Source organism: Aphidius gifuensis, linkage group LG5 (genome assembly GCF_014905175.1).
Source record: "Aphidius gifuensis isolate YNYX2018 linkage group LG5, ASM1490517v1, whole genome shotgun sequence".
Lineage (NCBI taxonomy): Eukaryota > Metazoa > Arthropoda > Insecta > Hymenoptera > Braconidae > Aphidius > Aphidius gifuensis.
Window position 1 is genome coordinate 7,078,732 of NC_057792.1, and position 26,207 is coordinate 7,104,938.

Genomic DNA, 26,207 nt, shown 5'->3' on the forward strand with positions numbered 1-26,207 from the left:
ATATATATATTTAATTATAAGCGAGTAAGCAAGAATATAAATAATTGTTAAAAATTTAATTTGGTTATTATATGAATACGAGTAAAAATTATTTTAACATGTTTCAATATTTATAATGTTTTTCTTTTTTTTATTGATTGTTTTCATTGTTTTTTATTTTAACGTATAAATATCAACTGCTTGCTAATTTTTTATATTCCCAACGCACAAATCGGTCATTCAAAAAAGAAAAAAAAATAATTAGGATTATGTCCACAAAAGAATAAGGAGTCAGCGCACAAATTACACGTTACAATTTTTTATTGGAATTTTTATTTTTTATCAGGCAGTCAATCAAACGATACTTGAAAGCGAAAAAAAAAAAAAAACATTGGGTTATGTAAATATGTTGACACAATTTAAGAATCGTAGAACTCTCTATATGGTTAAGTGTGAATCTAAATAATATAGTACTTATTCAATAATTATAATTATCACAATCATAGTAAAATTTGGAACGTGTTACATTATTTATACACAATGAAAGAACAAGGTCGAAATAAAACAACACCAACAGGAATTAAAGGAGGTATTATTGTTTCAACAATTAATTAATTTTCCTACATGTTATTATTATTAGTATATTATTCTTCTAGTAGTGAAATAAGTTATGATAATTCCCTTATTATTATTAACTGGACATTTTTTAAATTCTTTATAGAATTTGATGAAGATATTACTATTGTACTGGAATCCATAAAAGAAGAAGTGTTGGATGAAGGTGAAAAAAATTCTAAAATTTCAAGAGATAAACAACCAATAATAGTTGAACAACAACAAAAACACTCAACAATAGTTAAAAATCAACAACAAAGTCAACAACAACAACCTGAAATTATTGAAATAAAATCAGAATCAATAATTGATCATCAAACTAACAATAATGAACCAGAAAAGGTAATTGTGGCTAGCATGCTTTGTCAACATACATATTGTAAATGTACTAATTTATTGTTTAAATAATTTTATGATGTTTTAGATTGCTGAACAAATACCATATTGTTCAACGAATTTAGATAATTCTGGTTATCCTGGTTTCATAGAGGCAATAAGACAGGCAAAAGGGAAAAAAAAATCCCCTGATGTATCATTTCAAATGCTTTTTTCATGTTTTCCTGAATCAGTCATAACACAGCATGATATTCATCTAAATAAATGGTGGAATTATTGTTTAATTGGGAAAAAAGATCCACTAGAAACTGATTTATCAGTGTTCATTGGCTATCTTGAAAAAAAACTAGATGCTGGTGCATCATGTGAGGATTTAAAATCAATTTCATCGACAGTTTGTCTTATTGCATCTGATAAGATGGCAAATCAAATTCACTCATTGAGTTTTTTATTTTTAGAATTTGCTAAATATTCTTTTGTAAATACAAATAGTTACCAAACACCAGAATTGTCATGTCAAAATAAATCAAAAGTATCGTCAAAAATGCAAGATAAATCAAAAATATCATCAGTACAAATTGAGAATGTAAAAAAATCGAAATTACCTGAATTAATTGATATATCAGATGATGATTTAGATACTGAATCGCCAGCGACATTGTTAGAAAAGTCAAATAACAATGAGCCAACAAATTTAAAAAAAAATAGTGTGTTTTTACAAAAAGCAGTTGATAGTTCTCAGTTGATACCACCATTAATAAAAGCTCCAGCAATATTACTATGCCCAGCGTCAAAGAAAAAAGTTGGTAAAAATAATGAAATAAAAGAACTAGTACCTGGATCTATTAACGGTCAACAAACACAAGTAGTTGAGGTACTAGAAAATAATAAAGAAAATCAGCAGATAACAATTAAATGTAAATCTCTAAAACAGGTAAGAATTTTTCCTTAAATTAAAAAAAAAATATGTAAATCGTGTTAGAAACAGAAAAAAGATTATAATTATTTTATTTTTTAGCAATCATTAATGAAAATAACTTATGCCGTTATTGATGATGAATCGGACTCAGAAAATGAAAAATCTCCAACAATAACAATGCCAATTCCAGAAAAACAACAAGATGAAATCATACAACAGCAACCGTCAACACTATCAGCAGCAAATAAGAATCAAGAAAATAATCTTACAAATAATGTTGCACCATCAACCACACCATTACTAACACCAAGTAAATTGAATACAAGTGCCTTTGAGTGCTCAAGTAATCCACTAGCACAAAACATAGTTAAAACGAGTGGTAATTTACAAAGTGGATCATCATTAGTTAATGTAGTTCGAAAGTCACAACAACACCAACAACAACTATTAGCAAATGATACTCATGCAATTAATTCTCCTACAAAAACAACAGAAATTGAATCACCAATATCATCAGAAAACTTACCGATACATCATAATACACATCCATTGCCACCATGTCAATTGAATACAAATGCTTTAGTGTGCTCAAGTAAAGCACTGGCACAAAATAAAGTTGAAACAGGTGATAATTTACAAAGTGGATCATCATTAGTTAATGCAGTTCAAAAAAAGGCACAACAACAACAACAACAAACACAAAAAGTTCGATTATATTTTAAAAAAAAATCACCAGTAAAACCAGTTAATGAAAATCAATCACCAGATAAACCTGAAAATTTCGATAAACCAGATACTGAATCAATACCAGATTTATCTGATAGATCAGTAAATTCTGATAATTCATATAATGAAATGGAAGCAACAAGTCATACTGCATATTTACAAAAAGTCATTGATAATCCACAAACAACAATTGTACAGCATCAAATTGAAGGTAATATTGTTAGTATTTTGGCTGTTATGTCAAAAGATGAACAGAGATTAATAACATTTGATATACCAAATGAAAAATGTACTGTTAATGATTTACTTGAACAGGCTGGTATATCATTTAATGAAACAACAACAGTATCACTTGTTAAAGATCCAATATTAAAAATAAATTATGTTGTTGAAAGTGAAGATGGTAGTGCCTTAGAGTGCTCAAGTAATATACTAGAACAAAACATAGTTAAAACGAGTGGTGATTCACAAAGTGGATTATTATTAGTTAATGTAGTTCAAAAGTCACAACAACACCAACAACAACTATTAGTAAATGATACTCATGCAATTGATTCTTCTGCAAAAACAACAGAAATTGAATCACCAATATCATCAGAAAACGTACCAATACATCATAATACACAACCATCAACACCATGTGAAATAAATACAAGTGTATCAGAGAGCTCGAGTACAGGAATAAACAAAAATATTGTTGAAAAAACTGCTAATTCAAAAACTGAATTACAGTTAAGTAATGAAGCTCTAAAAAATCAACAGCAACAACAACAGGCTGAAAGGGAAGCTGATACAATTGTTGATTTAACACAAACTAGTGATAATGATGATGAAAATATTCGTAAAAGCTTAAAACTGCAGTCAGCATTAAAGTGTCGTACTGTTAAAATTGGATCTTATAAATATACACCAGAGGATAATGTCATCATAAATACATTTGGTTTAATATTATCAGTACCATTACTTGAGGATGAAACTGAAACAGTTAAAGTACATGTTCAATATAAAGATATTTATAAAGTCTTGATACATTCTACTTCATCAAAGCCAATATTATTTTTCTACACAAATACAATAACTGGTTCTAAAATACGTAAATTACTAGGTATGAATAATCCAAAAGGACTATATTTTGATCCAGCTGGTGAAGATCAAACTCACAAAAGAATAATATTATTCCCAAAATTATTAAAAAGCAATTCAATTAACATATTAAAAAAATTATTTTCATCAAATACGTGCGTCAAAGAATTAAGTGCAAAAGAAGCTAATGCTATATTATTGAAAGGTGCATTACTAAAAAAATCAAATAATTCATCATCAAACATCGGTAAAAGACAAACAACAATTGGTACTACCAATAATATTGTTAAAAATTCGGCTATTCATCCGGCAGTATCACTAAAAGGTGATGATTCAAATAAATCAATTACAGAAGCTGAATGTGAAAAGTTATCATGTATCAATAAAGATACAAATGCTAACGATAAAAACAATGATGAATCAAATAATAAAAATGATAAATTAAAGGATAATGGTAGCAGACAAAAAACATCACCTGTTATTATTGAAAAAACGAAGTTGGATCAAAGTCAATCAGCACAAAATGATGAGTTTGATAAACAGATAGCAAGCAATAATAATATTAAAATCATTACCAATTCTGATAATACTTTTTCGAATACAATTTGCCTAACACTGACAAGTAAAAATTTATTATCACTTGATAAAAATGATATAACTAGTTCTGATAATGATAGTCAAGGCAGTATTGAAAATAGAATTAATAATAATAAACGTAAACATTCACAGCTAGAAATAACAGCTAAGGAAGAAAATTCAAATAAAATTTTACCCTCAGAAAGAAAATTTTTAAAATAATGTTTTCTTTTTTTTACATAAATAAATTAGACTATTAAACATTGACAATTTATATTATAAACCAAAAAAATTAAGTGACAGAAAATATAATTTAGTTATTATATGTTTGAAAATTACTTTAGCATGTTTTAACATTTAATAATGTTTTTCTATTTATTAATAAAGATTTCACGTAAATGATTAATTAATAATCGTTTTAATTGTTTTTTATTTTAAAATAAATACCAACTGCTTGCTAAAATTTTTTATATTACCGACGCACAAATCGATCATTCAAAAAAGAAAAAAATATAATTAGGATTATGTCCACAAAAGAATAAGGAGTCAGCGCACAAATTGTACGTTGAAATTTTTTTATTGGATTTTTTATTTATTATCAGGCAGCCAATCAAACCACTTGAAAGTGAAAATAAAAAACATGTGGATTAATGGTTATGTAAATATGTTGACACAATAATTAATCGTAGAATTAGTAGAATAAAATATTTAATAATTATAACTCAGTTGTTACAAATTTTCGTAAAAATTAGAACGTGTCATATTTTATATGAACAATGAAAGAACAAGGTCAAAACAGAACAACACCAATAGAAATCAAAGAAGGTATTATTGTATAAACAATTAATAATTTTTCATATATATTATCATTATATTATTTTCCTATTAGTAGAATAAGTTATGAATCATTCTCTTATTGTATTATTCACTGGATGTTTTTTAAATACTTTATAGAATTTGATGAAGATATTACTATTGTACTGGAATCCATAAAAGAAGAAGTGTTGGATGAAGGTGAAAAAAATTCTGAAATTTCAAACGAATAACAACCAATAATAGTTGAACAACAACAACAACCTGAAACTATTAAAATAAAATCAGAATTAATAATTGATAATAATGAACCAGAAAAGGTAAATGTATTAGTTGTTGATAGCATGCATTTTTTAAATGTAAAATTAAATTATTTTTTTCAATAATGTTATAATTTCATGACGTTTTAGGTTGCTGAACAAATACCATCTTGTTCAACAAATTTCGATTATCCTGGTTATCCTGGTTTCATCGAGGCAGTGAGACAAGCAAAAGAAAAAAAAAAATCACATGATGCATCATTTGAAATATTTTTTCCGTATTTACCTGAATCAGTCAAAAAACAGCATGATTTCAATCTGAATGGATGGTGGAAATATTGTTTATCTGAAAATAAAGATCCACTGGAAACTGATTTATCAGTTGTAAATAGTTATCTTGAAAAAAAATTAAATGCTGGTGCATCACCTGATGACTTAGAATCAATTTCATGTACAATTCGTTTGATTGCGACAGATACAATGGAAAAGCAAATGAATTCATTGAGATTTATGTTTATAAATAAGACAGATTGTTTTAAACCACCAAAATCATCATGTCAAAATGATTCAATAACATCGTCATTACATATTGGAACAAAAAAGCAAGATGGATCCAAAATATCATCAGTACAAATTGATAACGTACAAAAAGCCAAATTATCTGAGGTGATTGATATATCAGATGATGAATTAGATACTGAATCACCAACGAAGTTGCTCAAAAAGTCAAAAGATCTATTGAATAACAATGAGCTTACTAATTTTAAAAAAAATATTGTGTTTTTAAAAAAAGCAGTTGATAATTCTCAGTTGATACTTCCATTGATAAAACCGACATCAACAAAACCACCAGCAATATTACTATGCCCAGCATCAAAAAAAAAAGTTTGTAAAAATAATGAAATAAAAGAACTAATACCTGGATGTTTTAACGGTCAACAAACACAAGTAGTTAAGGTGCTAGAAAATAATAAAGAAAATCAGCAGATAACAATTAAAAGTAAATCTCTAAAAGAGGTAAGAATTTTTCCTTAAATTAAAAAAAAAATATGTAAATCGTGTTAGAAACAGAAAAAACATTATAATGATTTTATTTTTCAGCCAACTCAATCGAAAATGAGTGATATTGTCGTTGATAATGAAACAGGTTCATCAAATAAAAAAGATCCGACAATACCAATTCCAAAAGAAAAACAAAATGAAGATGAAGAACAGCCACAATTAACACTACCAGCAAATACCAATCAAGCAATTGATCCTTCTACAAAAACATTGACACCAGCAATAGAACCTGCAGCACCAGTGAAATCACCAGTACATCATAGTCCATTACCATTAATACCATGTCAATTAAATACTAGTGTATTAGAGTGTTCGAGTGAAAAATTAAAACAAAATAAAGCTGAAACAACTGATAATTTACAAAGTAAATTATCATCAGGTAATACAGTTCAGAATGAACAATTACAACAGCAACAACTACCGTCAGCAATTAATATTTTTTCAAATGATGTTGCACCATCAACATATTGTTTAAAATCATTAACACCAACATCAGTAACATTAAAATTACAAACATCATCAGCAAAAACATTGATACCAGCAATACAATCACCAAGACTATCAGCAAACTTATCAGCACATCATGATACACAACCATTGCTACCATGTCAATTGAATACAAGTGCGTTAGAGTGCTCAAGTAAAGTACTGGCACAAAACAAACTTAAAACAGGTGATAATTTACAAAGTGGATTATTATTACGTAATGCAGTTCAAAAGAAGCAACAAAAACCATTAGCAAACAATAATCAAGCAATTGATCCTCCTACAAAAACAATGACACTAGCAATAAAACCTTCAACACCAGCAAAATTACCAGTACATCATAATACCAGTCCATCAACACCATGTGAAATAAATTCAAGTGAATCAGATTACTCAAGTAAAAGAGTAAAACGAAATATTGTTGAAAAATCTGCTGATTTACAAACTGAATTACAATTGAGTAATGCAGCTCCAAAAATTCAACAACAACAAGTTGAAAGTGAAGCGGATGCAATTGTTGATTTAACACAAACTAGTGATAATGATGATGATGATAATGATGCAAAAAATACTCGTAAAAGTTTAAAACTGCAGTCAGTATTGAAGTGTCGTACTGTTAAAATTGGATCATACAAATATACACCAAAAAATAATGTCATCATAAATACAACTGGTTTAATATTGTCCGTACCATTACTTGAGGATGAAACTGAAACAGTTAAAGTACATGTTCAATATCAAGATATTTATAAAGTCTTGATACATTCTGATTCATCAAAGCCAATATTATTCTTCTACACAAATACAATATCTGGTTCTAAAATACGTAAATTACTAGGTATGAACAATCCAAAAGGACCATATTATGATCCAGCTTGTAAAAATCAAACTCACAAAAGAATAATATTATTCCCAAAATTATTAAAAAGCAGTTCAAGTATGATATTAACAAAATTATTTTCGTCAAATACATTCGTCAAAGAGTTAAATGCAAAAGAAGCTAATGCTATATTATCAAAAGGTGCATCACTCAAAAAACCAAAAAATTCATCATCAAAAGTCGATAAAAGACAAACAACAATTGTTAATACCAATAAAATTGTTGAAAATTCTACTAATCATCGAGCAGCACCAACAGAAGGTGAAGATAAATCAATTACAAAAGCAAAAAGTGCAAAACTATCATTTATTAATAAAGATACAAATGCTAGTGATAAAAACAAGGAAAAATCAAATAGTGGAAATGATGAGTTAACAAATAATGATAGTAGACAAAAAACATCATCTGTTATTATTAAAAAAACCAGTTCTGATAAGAATTTTTCAAATACAATTTGCTCAACATCAAAAAGTAAAAACTTATTATCACTTGGTAAAAATCATACAACTTCTGATAATAATAGTCAAGGCAGTATTCAAACTGAAATTAATAATAATAATAAACGTAAACATTCACAGCTAGAAGTAAGCAGACAAAAAACATCACCTGTTATTATTAAAAAAACAAAGCTAGATAAAAATCAACCAGCACGAAAAAATGATGACGATGTACTTTACTCAGTACTAATACGTCATAAACCTAGGTCTTTTCACCGACGTTCGCCGCTAAACGTAAGACCTGAGGAAGAAAATTCAAAGAAAATTTCACCCTCAGAAAAAAAAATTTTAAAATAATGTTTTCTTCTTTTTTTTATAATCAAATTAATCTATTAAACATTGACAATTTATATTATAAATAAACAAAATTAAGTGACATAAAATATCATTTAGTTATTATCGGTTTGAAAATTACTTTAGCATGTTGTAACATTTAAAAATGTTTTTTTATTTATTAATAAAGATTTCACGTTAATTATTAATTAATAATTGTTTCAATTGTTTTTTATTTCAACATAAATATCAATTTTAGATACCTCGTTGCTAATTTTATATTCCCAATAACAAAGAAACAAGATGAATCACAAATAGTAAAACAAATGGATTTAATTTTTTTATTTTTGGCTTTGTCTCCCAAACATCAGTTGATCTGGTTAGCGTCTTCCTACAGCTTCAATAATATACAAACGATCAGAAACGACATGGAGAGTGAACAAAAAAAAAAATGAAATGAATGAAATTATGATCTGTTTATTACGCAAGTAAATAAACAATTGTTAAAAATTGTTGAAAAATTAATTTAGTCATTATATGAGTGAAAATTACTTGAACATGTTTTAATTGTTTTTTATCTTAACGTGAATATCGGATGCTTGCATATTTTTTATACTCCCAATAAGTACAAATCAATAATTCAAAAAATTAAAAAAATTTAACGATTATATCCACAAAGGAAACAGAAGTCAGCGCACATATTTTACGTTGCAGTTATTTTTTGTTGGAATTGTTATTAACTGTATTTATTAGTATTTATTATCAGGCCGCCCAAGGCCGCCAATCAAACCGCTTGAAAGCGAAAAAAAAAACATGTGGGTTATGTAAATATTTTGACACAATAATGAATAAGTAATCGTAGGATCTCTCTCTATTATTAAGTCTCTAAATATATTTAATATAGTATTCAATAATTGTGATTGGATTATGAAATTTTTTGTAAAAATTAGATCGTGTCATATTATATATAAACAATGGAAAAACAAGGTCAAAATGTAACAACAACAACAGCAATTAAAGAAGGTATTATAATATAAACAATTAATTAATTTCCCTACATATTGTTATTAGAATTTTCTGTTCGTCGAATGGGTTGTTATAATTCTCTTACTGTATTTTTATTCACTGAGTTGTTTTCTTAATATTTTAAAGAATTCAATGGAGATATGACAATTCAACTAGATTCTATAAAAGAAGAAGTGTTGGATAAAGATGAAAAAAATTGTGAAATTTTAAGGGATACACAATCAACAATAGTTGAACATCAGAAACAGCAAGATCAACAACAACAACAACAACAACAATCCGAAATAATTGAAATAAAATCAGCAATAATAATTGATCATCAAATGAATAATTATGAACCAGAAAAGGTAAATGTAACAGTTGTTATTAGCATGCATTTTTTAAATGTATAATTGAATTATTATTTTCAATAATTTTATAATTTTATGACGTTTTAGATTGCTGAACAGGGACCATCTTGTTCACCGAATTTCGATTATGCTGGTTATCCTGGTTTCCTCGAGGCAATTAGACAGGCAAAAAGGAAAAAAAAATCTCATGATGTATCATTTGAAATACTTTTTTCATATTTACCTGAGTCAGTCATAAAACAGCATGATATTCATCTAAATGAATGGTGGAACTATTGTTTATTTGAAAATAAAGATCCACTAGAAACTGATTTATCAGTGTTCATTGGTTATCTTGGAAAAAAATTAGATGTTGGTGCAACACCTGATGATTTAAAATCAATTTCATCAACAATTTGTCTCATTGCTTCTAATAAAATGGAGAGGCAAATCTATTCATCAAGCTTTTTATTTTCAGAATTTGCTAAATATTCATCTGTAAATAATGCAGCTGGTTGTAAAACACCAAAACCATCATGTCAAAATGATTCAATAATATCGTCATTACATATTGGAACAAAAAAGCAAGATGGATCGAAAAAAGCATCGGTACAAATTGAGAATGCATTATCTGAGTTAATCGATATATCAGATGATCATTCAGGTAATCAATCGTCATCAACAGCACTAAAGCCACCAACAGATGTATTAAATAATAACAAGCCTACTAAAAAAAAAAATGTGTTGTTACAAAAAGCAACGAATAATGTACAGGTGAAAACACCATTAATGGAATTCCCATCAACAAATCCACCAGCAGTAAAAAAATCCATATTAACTGAGCTAATCAATTTATCGGGTGATGATTTAGAAACTGAATCACCATCAACATCACGACAAAAAGATGTATTGAATAATAATGGTCAGTCCAATTATAAAAAAAATGACGTGTTTATAGAACAAGTGTTTGACAATTCACAGTTGATAACACCACTAATAGAATCACCAACATCAACAATAAAACCACCAGCAATATTACTATGCCCAGCGTCAAAGAAAAAAGTTAGTAAAAATAATGAAATAAAAGAACTAGTACCTGAATCTATTAACGGTCAACAAACACAAGTATTTGAGGTGCTAAAAAATAATACAGAAAATCGGCAGATAAAAATTGAAAATACATCTCCACAAGTGGTAAGAATTTTTGTTTAAATTAAAAAAAAATATGTAAATCGTGTTAAAAACAAAAAAAATCATTATAATTTTTTTATTTTTCAGCCATTAATAAGTAATGTGGTTGTTGATGATAAATCGAATTTAATAAATGAAAAATCTCCAACAATAACAATGCCAGTTCTAGAACAACCACAAGATGAAGTCATACAACAGCAACAGTCAACACTATCAGCAGCAAATAGTAATCAAGAAAATAATCTTCTTATAAATAATGTTGCACCATCAAACACACCACTACTAACACCAAGTCAATTGAATACAAGTGCCTTAGAGTGCTTAAGTAATCCACTAGAACAAAACATAGTTAAAACGAGTGGTAATTTACAAAGTGGATCATCATCAGATAATGCAGTTCGGAAAAAGTTACAACAACAACAAAAACCACGAAAATCTCGATCATATTTACAAAACAAATCATCAGTACTATCAGTTTATACAAATCAATCACCAGAAAAACCTGATTCGGACCGTAAATCAATATCAGATTTATCTCATCAAATATTACCAACAAATGATATTGAAATTTATGCATTTTTACAAAAAGTCATTAATAATCCACAAACAGCAATTGTACAAGATCAAATTGAAGGTAATACTGTTAAAATGTTGATTTCTATGCCAAAAGATGAACAAACACTAATAACATTTGATGTACCAAATGAAAAATGTACTGTTAACGATTTACTTGAACAGGTTGGTGTACCATTTAATGAATCAACAACAGTATCACTTGTTAAAGATCCAATATCAAAAATAAATTATATTGTTGAAAGTGAAGCTGGTACAATTGTTAATTTAACAGAAACTAGTGATGTTAATAATGAATTATCTAATGACCGTAATGTATTCCCTGATAAAAAATATTTCCATAATGATGATGATGATGATAATGATTGGTTAAATACTGATAAAAAAAATATTGGTACAAATTTAAAAGTGAAGTCAGCATTACTGTGTCATATGGTTAAAATTGGATCATATAAATATATACCAACAGATCATATTATTATAAATACAACTGGTTTAACATTATCAGTACCATTACTTGAAGATAAAACTGGATCTGTTAGAGTACATGTTGCATATCGAGATATTGTTAAATTATTCATATATTTCGGTAAACCAGTCTCAATACTATTTTTCTACACAAATACAATATCAGCTTCAAAAATACGTAAATTATTAGGTATGAATAATCCAAATAGACCATATTATGATCCAGCTAGTAAAGATCTAACTCACCAAAGAATAATATTATTTCCAATATCATTGAAAAGCAATTCACTTATGATATTAAAAAAAGTGTTTTCATCAGATACTATCATCGAAGAATTAAATGCAAAACAAGCTTATGACATTTTATTAAAAGGTGCATCACTAAATGATTATATTGATATATCATCAAAAATCGGTAAAAGACAAACAACAATTGTTAACACCAATAATATTGTTAAAAATTCTACTTTTCATCCAGCAGCACCAACAAAAAGTGAAGACACAAATAAATCAATTACAAAAGCAAAATGTGAAAAATTATCATGTATCATTAAAAATACAAATGTTAATTATGAAAACAATGAAAAATCAAATAATGGAAATGATAAATTAACAAATAATGATAGCAGACAAAAACCATCGTCTTTTATTCACAAAAAAATAGTGTTAGATAAAAGTCAACCAGCACGAAAGAAACACATGTCAAATGATGAGTTTGATAAAAGGATAGCTGCCAATAATAATATAAAAATTTTTACCAATTCTGATAATATTTTTCCCCATACAATTTGCTCAACACTGAAAAGTACAAACTTATTATTACGTGATAAGAATAATACAACTAATTCTGATAATAATAGTCAGAGGAGTATTAAAAATAAAATTGATAACAATAAACGCAAATATTCACAGCTAGAAGTAACAGCTGAGGACGTAAATTCAAATAACATTTTACTCTCTCAGAAAGAAAATTTTTAAAATAGTGTTTTCTTCTCTTTATATAAATAAATTAATCTAACTAATTATTTAATTAGTATATGTGTGAAAATTACTTTAGCATGTTTTAACATTTAAAATTTTTTTTTTATTTATTAATAAAGATTTCACGTTAATTATTAATTAATAATTGTTTCAATTGTTTATTATTTTAACATAAATATCAATTCTGGATACTTCATTGCTAATTTTATATTCCCAATAACAAAAAAAACAAGATGAATCACAAATAATAAAATAACCGTATTTTATTTATTTATTTTTGGCTTTGGGTGATCGTTGAGTGATACAATGTGACCAGGATCTCTCTATTTTCATTAAAGTATTAATGCTGTTTGGAGCATTATCATTACTCGGGTTAGAAATGAATCATCAAGTCGAATAAACTTTTCCTAAAAATAATAAATTGTTTTATTATGCTTTTCATGACAAACTTTGTTGATGATCATTCACCTATACTTGTTCTGTGTGATCTGTTACTTTCATATGCAAATACTTTTATCCGTACCATTCAGCTGGTTCTTGAGATGCATCATAATAAACGATACATTTCTTTATTTGAATTCTTTATTTAAATTCAACCAGAAAAAAATTTTGTTAACGCATTCGTTCCCGGTTGAAAATTGAAAATTTTCAAAACTTCGGCGAAAGCCTTTGTGGTTCCTACAGCTCTGAGATCAAATATTTATTAGATTTATTAAATTTTATATTAATAACACTTTATGGGAAAACATTCAATTTACACTTTTTTTTCAATTTAAAAACGCCAAAATTATAAAAAGTTTTAATAAAAAAAAGAAATTAAGTATCAAAATATAGTGAAAGAAAAAAAATAGTTTATAGTTTTGATTTTATTCATTAAACAACAATATTTAAAGTGTCAAACCTCAATATTTTTTTTTTTTTCAAATTATGTAACAACATAAATACCAATTTTACCGATCGAGCGAGCAAGGTAAAGAAGGTTTGCGGCATAAACGCGAGTCGTTCTAAAAAATATGAAAAACCGAATTGACAATAATTGTTTAGGCATTAAATAACTTTTGAACAAATCAACGTAGAAAAATTTTATAAAGCTCAAAAAATTCTTAATTAAATTTCTGAGAGCCACACTGTTTTCATACAAATCGTAAAAATCAATCCTTCATGGTTATTTTTTCATTATAAGATAGTGCATAGTACTTATTGTTATAAACAATTGTTGATAACTCCTTAATTTGAGCTCGGAGCGATTTTTATCAAGAGAGTGTGGCTCTCGATATTCGAAAAACCAACAATTTAAGACTAAATTGAAGTTTTTAAGTTCAATTTTTCAAAAGTTATACGAAATCTAAAAAAACGTTAAATTTGTTTTTTCGTTAATTAACAAATTTCTAACAATAGTGAAAAAAGTTTTATTCCTCGATTAGATAGATTTTTTAATGCCAAGTATTCTGGCAAAAATAATCGCATCCATGATTTGTTTTTAGTTTTCTTAATAATCCGTCTTGAAAATTTACCAATAACCTTCTTTTGTTAATAATAAAGTGATAAATAATTGGGTAACTTTTTATCATATCCTTGATTATAGTATTTTTTCTAAGGTTTAATTTGGTCCTAGTACGAACTTTCTATCTACTTTACTTTAGGAGATATGAACGTTTTTTCATTTGGTCGTACAAAAAACAATACTAGTAGGCTTACGCCTACGTAAAATTACTCTTCCTGATGATGAATCTTATTATATTTGTCAACCAGGTATTAAATTAATATAATTGCTCAAAACTAATTATTCAATTAAAAATAAATTTGTAGCAATATCAGTGTCAGGAAGACTTCGTCCAAATGAAATAAAAGAAATGAAAAGTCAAGGATTTCCTTACAGATCAAGAGACACAAGTCAACGTTAATTACTAAACAGAATCATCAACATTTAAACATTTGGCTTTTAAAAAACACGATAAATTATTAATTAATAATAATACTTATTATAAAAATGAATTACAATATTTTATAAATAATTGACTGTTTTTTTTTTTATTAATTAATGAATTTTTTTCGCTAAATTACAACTTAGACAATTAAGATTTTTTATAACATTAATCATTGAGCGAAAAATAATAACAATAAATAAATAATAACCATTAAATTAATTACTATTTTATTAATCAGTGATACGAAATTGCATAAATTATTAATAGTTTAATATTAGCCATTAAAATAATAGAGAAAATATAAAATTAAACTGATGATAATGGAAATAAAAAATGATTATGAAATACTGAAATTAATTATATAAAACAGAAAGAAAAAAAAATATAGGTATATATATCGCAACACTAAATTAATGAACGATTGAAAAAAATAAAAAAAACAATAATGTAAATTATAAAAGGAAAAAAACAAAAAAGTGAAATAGTTTTTAAAAACTTGTGATACCAGGAATAATAATATCAACATCTTGATTTGTTTCAATTGCAAGCCAAATACCACTGGCATTGAAACTATTAATATTAATATTTTTAGCTGTAAATTCATTGACAATTGTTGCAAGATCTTGTGGTCCATTTCCATGATAAATTTATATAAAATCTCTCAGTACAATTCCATTATTAAATATGTTATTATCAATTGATAATAAATAACTTTCATTATTACGTACTGTTCCACGTATTTCATATTGTCCAATTTTAACAACATAATTATTATCACCATTAACATATAATTCGTTAATATCAATGTCAATATCTTTAGCAAGTGTTGATGCATTAACAAGATTTAAACCATTTTTAGTTTGTCCACTTAATACACCAACAAGTACAGCAGTATGAATGAATTTTTTATTTTTCAATTCATCACCAATAATGTGACTTTCAATTTTAGCATTTATATTTTTTTTATCAAAACGTGCTGCTAATTTACCAAGTTTTTTTGATAATTCAATTCATAGTCCATTATTACTAGACTATGCTGATAATATTGGCGCATTAACTATTCCACTGACACCGTATTTATCTGTTTTACCAGATATTGATTCAGCAATTTCAACAGCAACACGTTGTTGTGCTTCAGTAGTTGATGCACCTTTTGAAAATAAAACATAGTTGTACCCCTGGTAGAAATAATCTCTCCGGATTTTCTTCGGATTTCTCTGGATTTTCTCCCGATTTTCTCCGGATTTTCTACGCAATTGAGACTTCCGGAGATATTATTCCGGAGTTTTTTTCGGATTTTTTCAATTTTCTTTTTTATTTTTCGTATGTAAACTCTTATTTCTAGTTTTTTTTATTGATTTTTACATTTTTTGTGTTTGTTCTTTTAAGCGAAAATTCCGGAAAAAATCCGGAGATATAATGGAGATTACTCCGTAAATATCTCCGGAAGTCTCAATTACGTAGAAAGTCCGGAGAAATCCGGAGAAAATCCGGAGAGATTATTTTTACCAGGGGTTATATATAATTAATATTTTTATTATTATTTTTGCATATAAATAAATAAATAAATAAATAAATAAATAAATAAATAAATAAATAAATTTATATTTACCAAGATGAGGTGTAGCAATGACACTTGGATGTTGAATAAGTCATTTTATTTTTAGGTGGTTCTTCAGAAACTTTTCTGCTAACATCAAGTGCAGCACCACCACAATGTCCAGATTTAATTGAATTTAAAAGTGCTTCTTCATCAACAATTCCACCACGTGCAACATTTATTATTTTAACTCCTTTTTTACATTTAGAAAGAGTTGTTGCATTAATAAGATCTGTAATGATATAAGAAAAAACAAAACAATGAAAAATTCAAGTTTTAAAGAAAAATAAAAGAGTTTAAAATAATTGATGAGATCACTTACTACGTGTTTGTGGGATAAGTGGTGTATGAATAGTTATGTAATCAGCAATTTGGCCAAATTTTATCAATATTTAATTTAACAGCACCAACACTTGCTGCTGTTTCTTGACTCAATACTGGATCAAAACATACTATTTTCATTCCAAATGATTGCATTCTATGTCCAACTTCACGTCCAATTCTTCCAAAACCAAGTTCAGCTAATGTTTTATCTGATAATTCAAAACTAGAATATAATTTTCTATCCCATCTTCCTTCTTTCATTGATGCTGCTGCTTGTGAAACATTTCTTGCAAGTGATGATATTAATGCACATGTTAATTCACATGCACTTATATACTGTTACCACCTGGAGTACTAAAAAAATAAAAAAATAAAATAAATAAATCAGTCAAGAGAAAGTTCATTAATTGAATTAATAAAACTTACACATCACATTTAAGAGATTTAGCTTCAACAGAAGCTCCATTATTCCCCGGTGGAAATAATTTCTCCATAAAATTCTGGAAATAATCCGTAAAATTCCAGAAAGCTCTGTATCGCTAAAAGTACAAATATTTTTAATGAAAAGTATTAAAATATAAAATCAAAAGAAAAAAAAATATGTACATACATTTTCTTGATAAACACTATAGTATATATTTGACATATAAATATATAAAATGATATCTATATAAAATGAATCATTTGATATTATTAAAGGTTTATTGAATATATAGAATAAGAAAATAAATACATTCCAATAAATTTAATTCTATCATTAATACCCCATATAAATAATCCCATCATATTATAATAATAATATTAATGATAATAATAATAATAAAAACTTTAAAAGTGTAGTTATTGTAGTAAATGGTGTAGTCATTGTAGTATTGTAGTCATCATATTTGGTTGGTGTAGTCAAGGTGTAGTTATTGTAGTTATTATAAGGTGTAGTAGGTGTAGTATTTGTCTTTTTTGACTACATTATGTAGTCATGGTGTCACTAGATCTGGCCGTGAATAGCCCCTCGATTTTTTTATTATATATTTTTATATGATCAATAAAATTCTTATGATTTATATACAGAATTTTAAATTGGTCCACAAAATATATTTAAAAAATATTAAAAATAAGATCAATATTATCAAAATTGATGGAACAAATATTAAGTTATAAAGTGAACGAGAAAAAAATTTAAAAAATTGAATTATACAAACAAAACATAAATTTACAATTGATGCCTTTTTTTTTTTTTTTTTTTTTTTTATCCAGCAAATTATTCAACTTTATACTTTAAAATTTTGCTATTTTAGAGAGTTCCAGGGACATCAATTGTAAATTTATGTTTTGTTTGTATATTATATTAACTTGATGAAATTTTTTTTTTTTTTAAATTAAATTGTTTTTCTATATTTTTAAATGTATTATATACATATAACTTGATGATTTAATTTTCTTTTTAAATAGAAAATAAAATAAATTAAAAAGACGTCTTAATAATGTGTGAAATCAATTTATTTTTTTACACAATATAGGTATACATTGACTTGATGATCGAAAAAAAATTAATATAAATTTAGAAAAAAATTTAAAAAATATTATTAATATTTAATTGAACTTTATTAATAATAAGGAACGACATGTTTTTTTCTCTAATGCTGTTTTTTGCAGGAGCTTAAATAAATAAAATAATAACTATAATAACATTCTAATACTCCGAATTTCTCCGCGATTACTCCGAATTTCTCCCAAATTGACCCATGCGGAGAAATGAGTGGAGAAAAGTATCAAAATTTTTTTTCGAATTTTCTCTGAATTGACTTGGGTTAAGAAACGTTCGGAAATATTTCTCCACAATAAGAATACGCGGAGAAACATGTGAAAAAAATAATTTTACCGCGGAGGAATTCTCCCGAAATTTCAAATTAACGACGAGGAGAAAATTTTTCCACTCATTTCTCCACATGGGTCAATTTGGGAGAAATTCGGAGTAATCGCAGAGAAATTCGAAGTAATCACGGAGAAATTAATTTCATTGTTTATAGTGGATTTTAAAATTGTACTTTTAAAAATTTTATTAATTCGCATTATATTGATAATAATAGTAGTTGAAAAAAAAGGACAAAAAAAGCAAGTGGCTGTCCAAAGTCCAAAGAAATCCGGAGAAATTTTTTCGATCAGGGGATACATTATTTTTTTCAAATATATAAAAAATCCGTAATATTGATTTGGCTTTTATTGGGAAAAAGTTTCTAGTTTTGTCTTATTTTTGAGTTAAATTTGTCAAATTGAATTTATTTTTATCCATCAGCAATTAATTTTCAATCATTAGTAAGTTTATTTTTACATATTTTAATAAATACTTACTTGACATTCAAAAAATTCAATAAACAATTCAATATTTTCATCAAATTCAGCAACAAACATTTTTCTATTATAATAAAAAATTTATGTAAAATAATTTTAATTAGTTGTCAATTCATAATAATTTTTAGAAATGAGTTGAAAATTATTATTATAATCACAAAAGAATTTATTATTTTATTAATAATAAAGAACGAAAATTTTTTTCTCTAATGCTGTTTTTTGCAGGAGCTTAAATAAATAAAATAACTATAATATCATTCTAATACTTAATTGTTTCTCAAAGGCAAATGGTATAATGGTTTATCACGAGATAATGAACCAAAAAATAGGGCTTCATGCGGTACGAGACGAGACGAGATTCGACGAGTCTCGGTATCGGTCTCGCTCGTTCGCACCAGGTCTCGGTCTCGGTCTCGGTCTCGGTCTCGTCTCGCAAGTCTCGCCGGGTCTCGCTTTTATACTAATATTTATTCGTCCAAGTAAAGTAAAAAAAGTGATTGAAAAATACCATGTATATCAAATTCGTGTAAAATAAAAACAATTAATATTGTATTACCTAATTTTTTTAAAATTATAAAATATAAAATAATGCAATAAATATTGAATTATATTAATTAATAAATTGATTATTAATTTTAATATTAATAAAATTGATTAATCATACAAAATTATGACGAGAATTATTTTTATATACGACGTTTGTTTTTTATTTTCATTTATTAAATTCATTAAAAAAAATTTGATGTTTTCTTCAACGTGACCACAGAGGAACTGAACAACTTCAAGGATGAAGCATCAGAACGTCCTAATTGTATAAACAAATACAGTAGACATAATCTTTCTGTTTCCAGAAAAAAAATAAAAATGAAAGACAAACGAATGTTCAAAGTGAATCTTGAAAATTTAAAAATCGTTAAATTAGTCTGAGAAAAGTCTTTAGAAATGCCATAAACAAATAGTATATTTTCTTTTTTTTTTTCTTTTACTTCATCGATATGTATTTTTTTTCCAAGAAGTAAATCATTGCTTTTGAAACATCAAATACAAAAAATATCAGTTAAGGAAAATATAATTGGCGTAACTTAAGTCTTTACAATTTTCATTGATACATAAGGCTTGTAAATATCTTGTGACTCTGGCGTCAGTGCCCTACTGTGCAGTGTCTTACTGTGCAGGAATATAACAGTTCTTTTTTTTCAATATGATTCGATACGGTAAGAGGGAAAAAAAAAAAAAAATATTATTTAAAATTTTCAGAGTCTCGCGAGACTAGCGAGACTTTCAGACGATACTCTCGGTCTCGGTCTCGGTATCGTTTTATTGATTCAAGGCGGTCTCGGTCTCGGTCTCGCGTCTCGCGAGACGACGCATGCGAGACCGAGACTAGTCTCGGTACCGCATGAAGCCCTACAAAAACAGGTTCAGATACAACAGCAAATTGTCCACTTTATCAAATGTGACCATATCCAAGTCCTAGTGCTGTTTTAAGATTAAATAAAACAACAAAATTAGATAAATAATCATCAATTGTATTTTTTCCTGAAAACCCATTTTAAAATCAATTTCCTGAAATATATATTTTAAAATTAATTAATTTAATAATCCAAAACCAAGAAAATTTTATCAACAATAAAAACATGAAAATTACATTTCATCAGTTATTCTTCAAGTTTGCACACTTTAATTTTTATAATTAATAAAATTAAAAAATTAAATAAATTAAAAACCTGACTTGCCATTGTATATTTTTTTACAAGAATTTGCTGACTATCATGGGAACAATGTTTTAGGATTGGTCAAAGCAATATTCCTACCACAAATTATTTTCAAAACCAAGATTATAAAAACTGTAACAATGTCACAACACTCACTCTTGTTTTTAATCTCAACGTATACTTTTTAATCATTAATTAAATATTCAACATTAAATAAAAATTGTGTTAATTATTTTGAAACCAATCACTAAACAAAAATTCCATTATCATTGAATTATTGACATATCGTTGTGTTAAGTTCAGACTACTACAACATCTACAGGTCGATCATCCACATTGACACGCCTCACACATACTGGACTTACACAAATTCAACATCAAGGTATTTTTATAAATTCTAACACATTTTCCTCTCCTAAATCCTGTTACCCAGTAGGGAATAACAAAATTAGGTAAAATCAAACATTTGTTTACTGACTTGTTTATTTTAAATAACATTCATAATTTAATTTTTTTGTTTTTGTTTCCTTAAGTTCAATTAAATTATTTCATATTAATAAAAATAAACCTGTCTCGTAACAAATATATATTTTAAAATTAATTAATTTAATAATCCAAAACCAAGAAAATTTTATCAACAATAAAAACATGAAAATTACATTTCATCAGTTATTCTTCAAGTTTGCACACTTTAATTTTTATAATTAATAAAATTAAAAAATTAAATAAATTAAAAACCTGACTTGCCATTGTATATTTTTTTTCAAATAAATAAAGCCTTTTTTATAGTCTCTTATCTTTCAGTTTTCACCCTGTCGTACATGATATAAAAACCTGTAAAAACCAATAAAAACGCGGCTTAATATTAACATTTGCAAATGTGTGTGCCAGGGTTGCCAGGTTGTGCGATTGACCGCCAATTTGGCGATTCGGCAACAATTTTGGCGAGACGTTTTTAACGTTTGCGAGATGGCGATTATTTGGTGATTCATCACATAATCTGGCGGTGTAGTGGCGATCAGCCCTCTAGGGGTAGCTAGAAACTTTTTGTTGATTTTCAGCTTTACCGGCAACCACTACTTTCTTACTTGGTGGCGCTTGGTGATGTTATACCCACTCTATACACGGTGGCCCTACGACTCCATCTATCATATGTAATACATATGTATAATGTTTGCACCATGGTTTATTGAACTAGTAGATAAATACATAGTTGTGACTTTCTGCAAGGTTGGTGTGGCCTCGAATTACACAACAACATTAATCTAATTGTGCTTTTCTTATCTTTCAGATATAACGAAAGTTCAACAATTTGATTGATAAACAAACAACAACAACGACAACAACAAATTAATCAGTGGAGAATCTATTGAGCTTTCAACATCATCTACATTTCATATACTTGACCCTTCTAAAACGTCGAATAACATTGCTAATGTTACAGACATTAATATAAGTGATAGAATTATAAACAATATGACGAGTGAAAAAATGCCAAGTGATAATCATGACACAGACATTATACGTGCTAAGTGTAGTGATAATTCTATTGTTAGTGCTTACACCGCACCAAAAGTGTTACTTGATATGGATGACGTTATTGTCTCAGGAATACCGGACTTTAATAGAAAATTTAAACATATATGTTGCACACCCTATGGTCGAATGGACCATGGTAGTTGGGGAATTCGTGCAACGTCAAGTCTAGAACGAAAGGCTATAGGACCCTTACACCATCCAGCAGTTGATGTAACCAAAGGTGTCATGTTTTGTTTTCCTGATAGCCCTCAACCCGATCGTGTTCCACCGGCATCAATAACATTTACAGCTCCAATTCACAAAGGTCGAATTGAACGTGAACTGATTTCAGTTTATTTGAAACACGGGCAACCAGACATGGATACACTTGAAAGCATCTTAACTGGAAATTTAATGGCTGCAAATCAACAACTTCATCGAGACATTGGTGCTTACATCGATTGCAGACTTGAGCTAATAGATAATATGGCTTTTTATGCAAAAGGTCTTTGGCAAGCATTGCTCATCGATTTTTGTAATGAAAGAAACTTTGTTCCTCAGGCTACGGCTTGGGAAGCAAATGATTTTCGTGTTAAATACATTGATCTGTCAAACATTGCCACAACAGCCGATCAACTTGGTAGTGCAATTAAAGGTCACGGATTTGTCTTTATTGAGAACAGCGATTATTCAAGAGGCACACATGATCTTGTTTTGGAATGGATATGTCAACCAAACAGACGTATTGCCACTCCAAAAAATAAAAACATACCACACATGGCATATGTCAGCTGGCCGTACATACCAATTACAGTCGCCAGACATGGTGCATTCGAACCTTTAGGTGTACCAACTGTTATTGACTCAGATACAATTTACAGTTTTCTCAGAATCACTGCTACAAACAGAAATGAACACGAAGCTCTTTCTAGAGCTATCAGCTGGGTCCAACAAAATTGTGGTGTTGAATTTATTGCTCCTGCTACTCGCAATGGGCTTTACAGATTTATCTGGCCAGACAATGGTACAGGAAATATTGGTATTTCAGCTCCAAGCGATTACAATGCGCTCTTGCGTATGTTGAAAGTAACACCAAAATATCAACCAGCATATGACGAGGACAACACCAACTTCATTCAATCATTGAGAATGACGAGACTAAATTTGGCTGCACTCTATACTGGATTGTTCAACGCATTTGTCACTACAGTCATGGCTAGTGTTCATTTTGATACCTCAGCATGTCAACGATGGGCAGACGGCGAAACGGAAGATCGAAGTCTCATCCATACTTTACGTGACATGCTCTTACGTCCAACAACGTCAGGGGAAGAGCCTGCCATTTACTATGCAGTAGCAATAGCTTTTAAAGTGTACACAGGGTGCAACATTAATAGCAACATTAATGCTAGCAGAAACTGGTCAACAAATCCAGGATCTTATGCTCATGCATATGATAGTTATCGTCTATTGAATGATTTTATCGCTCCTGTACGTGGTAATTTACTTGCTCTTGATTACTGGATGATAACAAGACCAATTGAATGGGGAATACCTGGTGATCCTTGTGAAGTCAACTTCTCAAAAAATGTCAGCAATCAAGGACCTCCTGCTTCGTGGGGGTGGCACGCTTCATCTGGAGATAGCACTTTTCAAGATGCTGCTTCAGGAAAGACTCCATACATGATCATACCTTACGGCCCACTTGGCATGAACATCATTGCACAAGCATTCGATTTGGCAAATCCTGTCTTCAAAACTGAACGAATTCGATGGGCTCCGAATGATTTAATTCACCGATGGAAGTTTGATCAGTCACTGCTTGAAGGTGCAGTTTATGACGCGAAACTGCGGTGCTACTGGCCATGTACAATTCGCACATTTGACCATGATGATCAAATAATTGCAGCTCCAGTGTATCCCACTCCGAGTAACGTCAATGCTATTAGCATACTAGGAAACTGGAATGGAAAAACACTCGGAAATGTTGGTTATTGGAAACCAATTTTAGGTTACACTGATGAAGACATACTCCCAATTTTGAAACGACGTCGCAATAATAATCAATTATTTATATAATATAATACTGGATTGACAAAAGAGTAAATTTAAAAATATTAATCAAGGTATTTTTGTAAGAAGAAAAGATGCAAGTTGTATAGAACAGTTAAAACGAATAGATCTTATCAAATTGTTCTGTAAAGTAAATGAAACAAATTAAATATGTCATAAGAACAAAAAAAAAACTTTTATATTGTACTATATTTACAAGAAAATTTAAATATAATTAAAAAATTTAATTTCACTCAATAATTGATAAAATTATAAATAAATTATTATAAATTTGTATTGCCAGTAAAATTTCTAGTTGGTACAGCACCATATTCTAATATGTAATGGCTTGTGATGTAAATTTGGATAAGCCTTATGCATACATGTGCTGAAAAAAAATCATAAAAAGATTTAGGATTATTTATGATAAATTATAACTTGTTGAAAAAAAAAAATAAAAATGCAATGTATTTACTTATGCTTGAAGGTTGTAGTGTGTTATTTTTACATCACTCCAACCATAAACTTCTAGTTTTATTATTCATTGTAAACAGTCGAAAATTTATATGCAAAATTATTTTCTTTTTGTTGTTCTCATCAACGACAATATCAGCTTTGTCAGGGTGTCATTTTTCATATTTGATAATAAATAGAAAAATTGATTTTATTAATTTTATTCATGGCTATTAGATATAGTAAATTTTGTAAAATTAACTCTCGTTATGTTAATTTTGTTTGGTATTTTTGTCCAAAGTCTTTTGGAATCCTGAAAATAAAAAAAAAAATCAAATTAGCAATGTTTTCGAATGAAAAAAATTCTGTTTTATTAATTTAATAATAATAGTTATAAGAGGTAAGGCCAGCCAATCATTATCTGAATAAAAAAATGCAATTGGAATATTTATTTTTGATAAATCATAAGATGGAGGCATTGATAAATTGTATTTAGCTAAATTTTTTGTTTCTCCATAATCGAAATTTTTAAATTTACCAGAATGAATTTTTTGAGCATAATGAATAACTGTTTTTGTTGATGTACCAGCTGGTTCACGCCCAATATTACTGGCAGTAGTGTCTTGAATAAAAAAATAAAAAAAATAATAAATTATGTTTATATTTTCTTAAAATTAATTATCAAGTTGAAATAATTTACTTTGTTAAATTGTTCAGCATCTGAATAATTTAAAAATAAATTATAATTCGGACAAATGATTCAACCGACGAATATCGATGTCTATTTATTTTTAATAAACACAATTATAATAAAAAGAATTCTAGCTAAGTGAAATAATGTAGATATTGATTGTTTGGCTTTAATTACAGCTAAGTAAAAAATTTAGCTAAGTAAAAAAATTTAGCTAAGTAAAATCATCTATAAGGTAAATAGACAGGTATTTAAAAATTGAGGCTTTTTGGCGACATTAATTGTAAATTTATGTTTTGTTTTTATCTTATTCATTGTTAGATTTTTCACAAAGATCCTTGGATGGCGTTTTTTCCGATGGTATACCATTTGTGTCAGTTTCTAATTTTCTTTTTAGTTTATTAGCATCCACTTTTTTGGCACCATCAATAACCCGTCCTATATGGCTATTAAATTGCTTCAACTCCATGTTTCGGGCATCTTTCATGTAACCGACTTATTTTA

The 26,207-nt window shown here is 27.8% G+C and overlaps 2 protein-coding genes and 1 pseudogene across 2 annotated transcripts; 2 read left to right on the forward strand and 1 right to left on the reverse strand.

Annotated features, from left to right (window-relative positions):
• The first annotated feature begins 385 nt into the window (after window positions 1–385).
• Window positions 386–4,466, forward strand: LOC122857424. Its single transcript, XM_044159586.1, has 4 exons — window positions 386–568; window positions 701–936; window positions 1,019–1,864; window positions 1,949–4,466. Exons 1-4 carry the CDS (start codon window positions 520–522, stop codon window positions 4,454–4,456), a joined length of 3,639 nt encoding a protein of 1,212 aa, XP_044015521.1. The 5' UTR covers window positions 386–519; the 3' UTR covers window positions 4,457–4,466.
• Window positions 4,467–15,489: 11,023 nt separating this feature from the next.
• On the reverse strand, window positions 15,490–17,419 carry LOC122856315 (annotated as a pseudogene).
• Window positions 17,420–22,110: 4,691 nt separating this feature from the next.
• On the forward strand, window positions 22,111–25,657 carry LOC122857426. The gene is made up of 2 exons (XM_044159587.1): window positions 22,111–22,219; window positions 22,281–25,657. Exon 2 carries the CDS (start codon window positions 22,466–22,468, stop codon window positions 24,584–24,586), a length of 2,121 nt encoding a protein of 706 aa, XP_044015522.1. The 5' UTR covers window positions 22,111–22,219; window positions 22,281–22,465; the 3' UTR covers window positions 24,587–25,657.
• The last annotated feature ends 550 nt before the right edge of the window (window positions 25,658–26,207 follow it).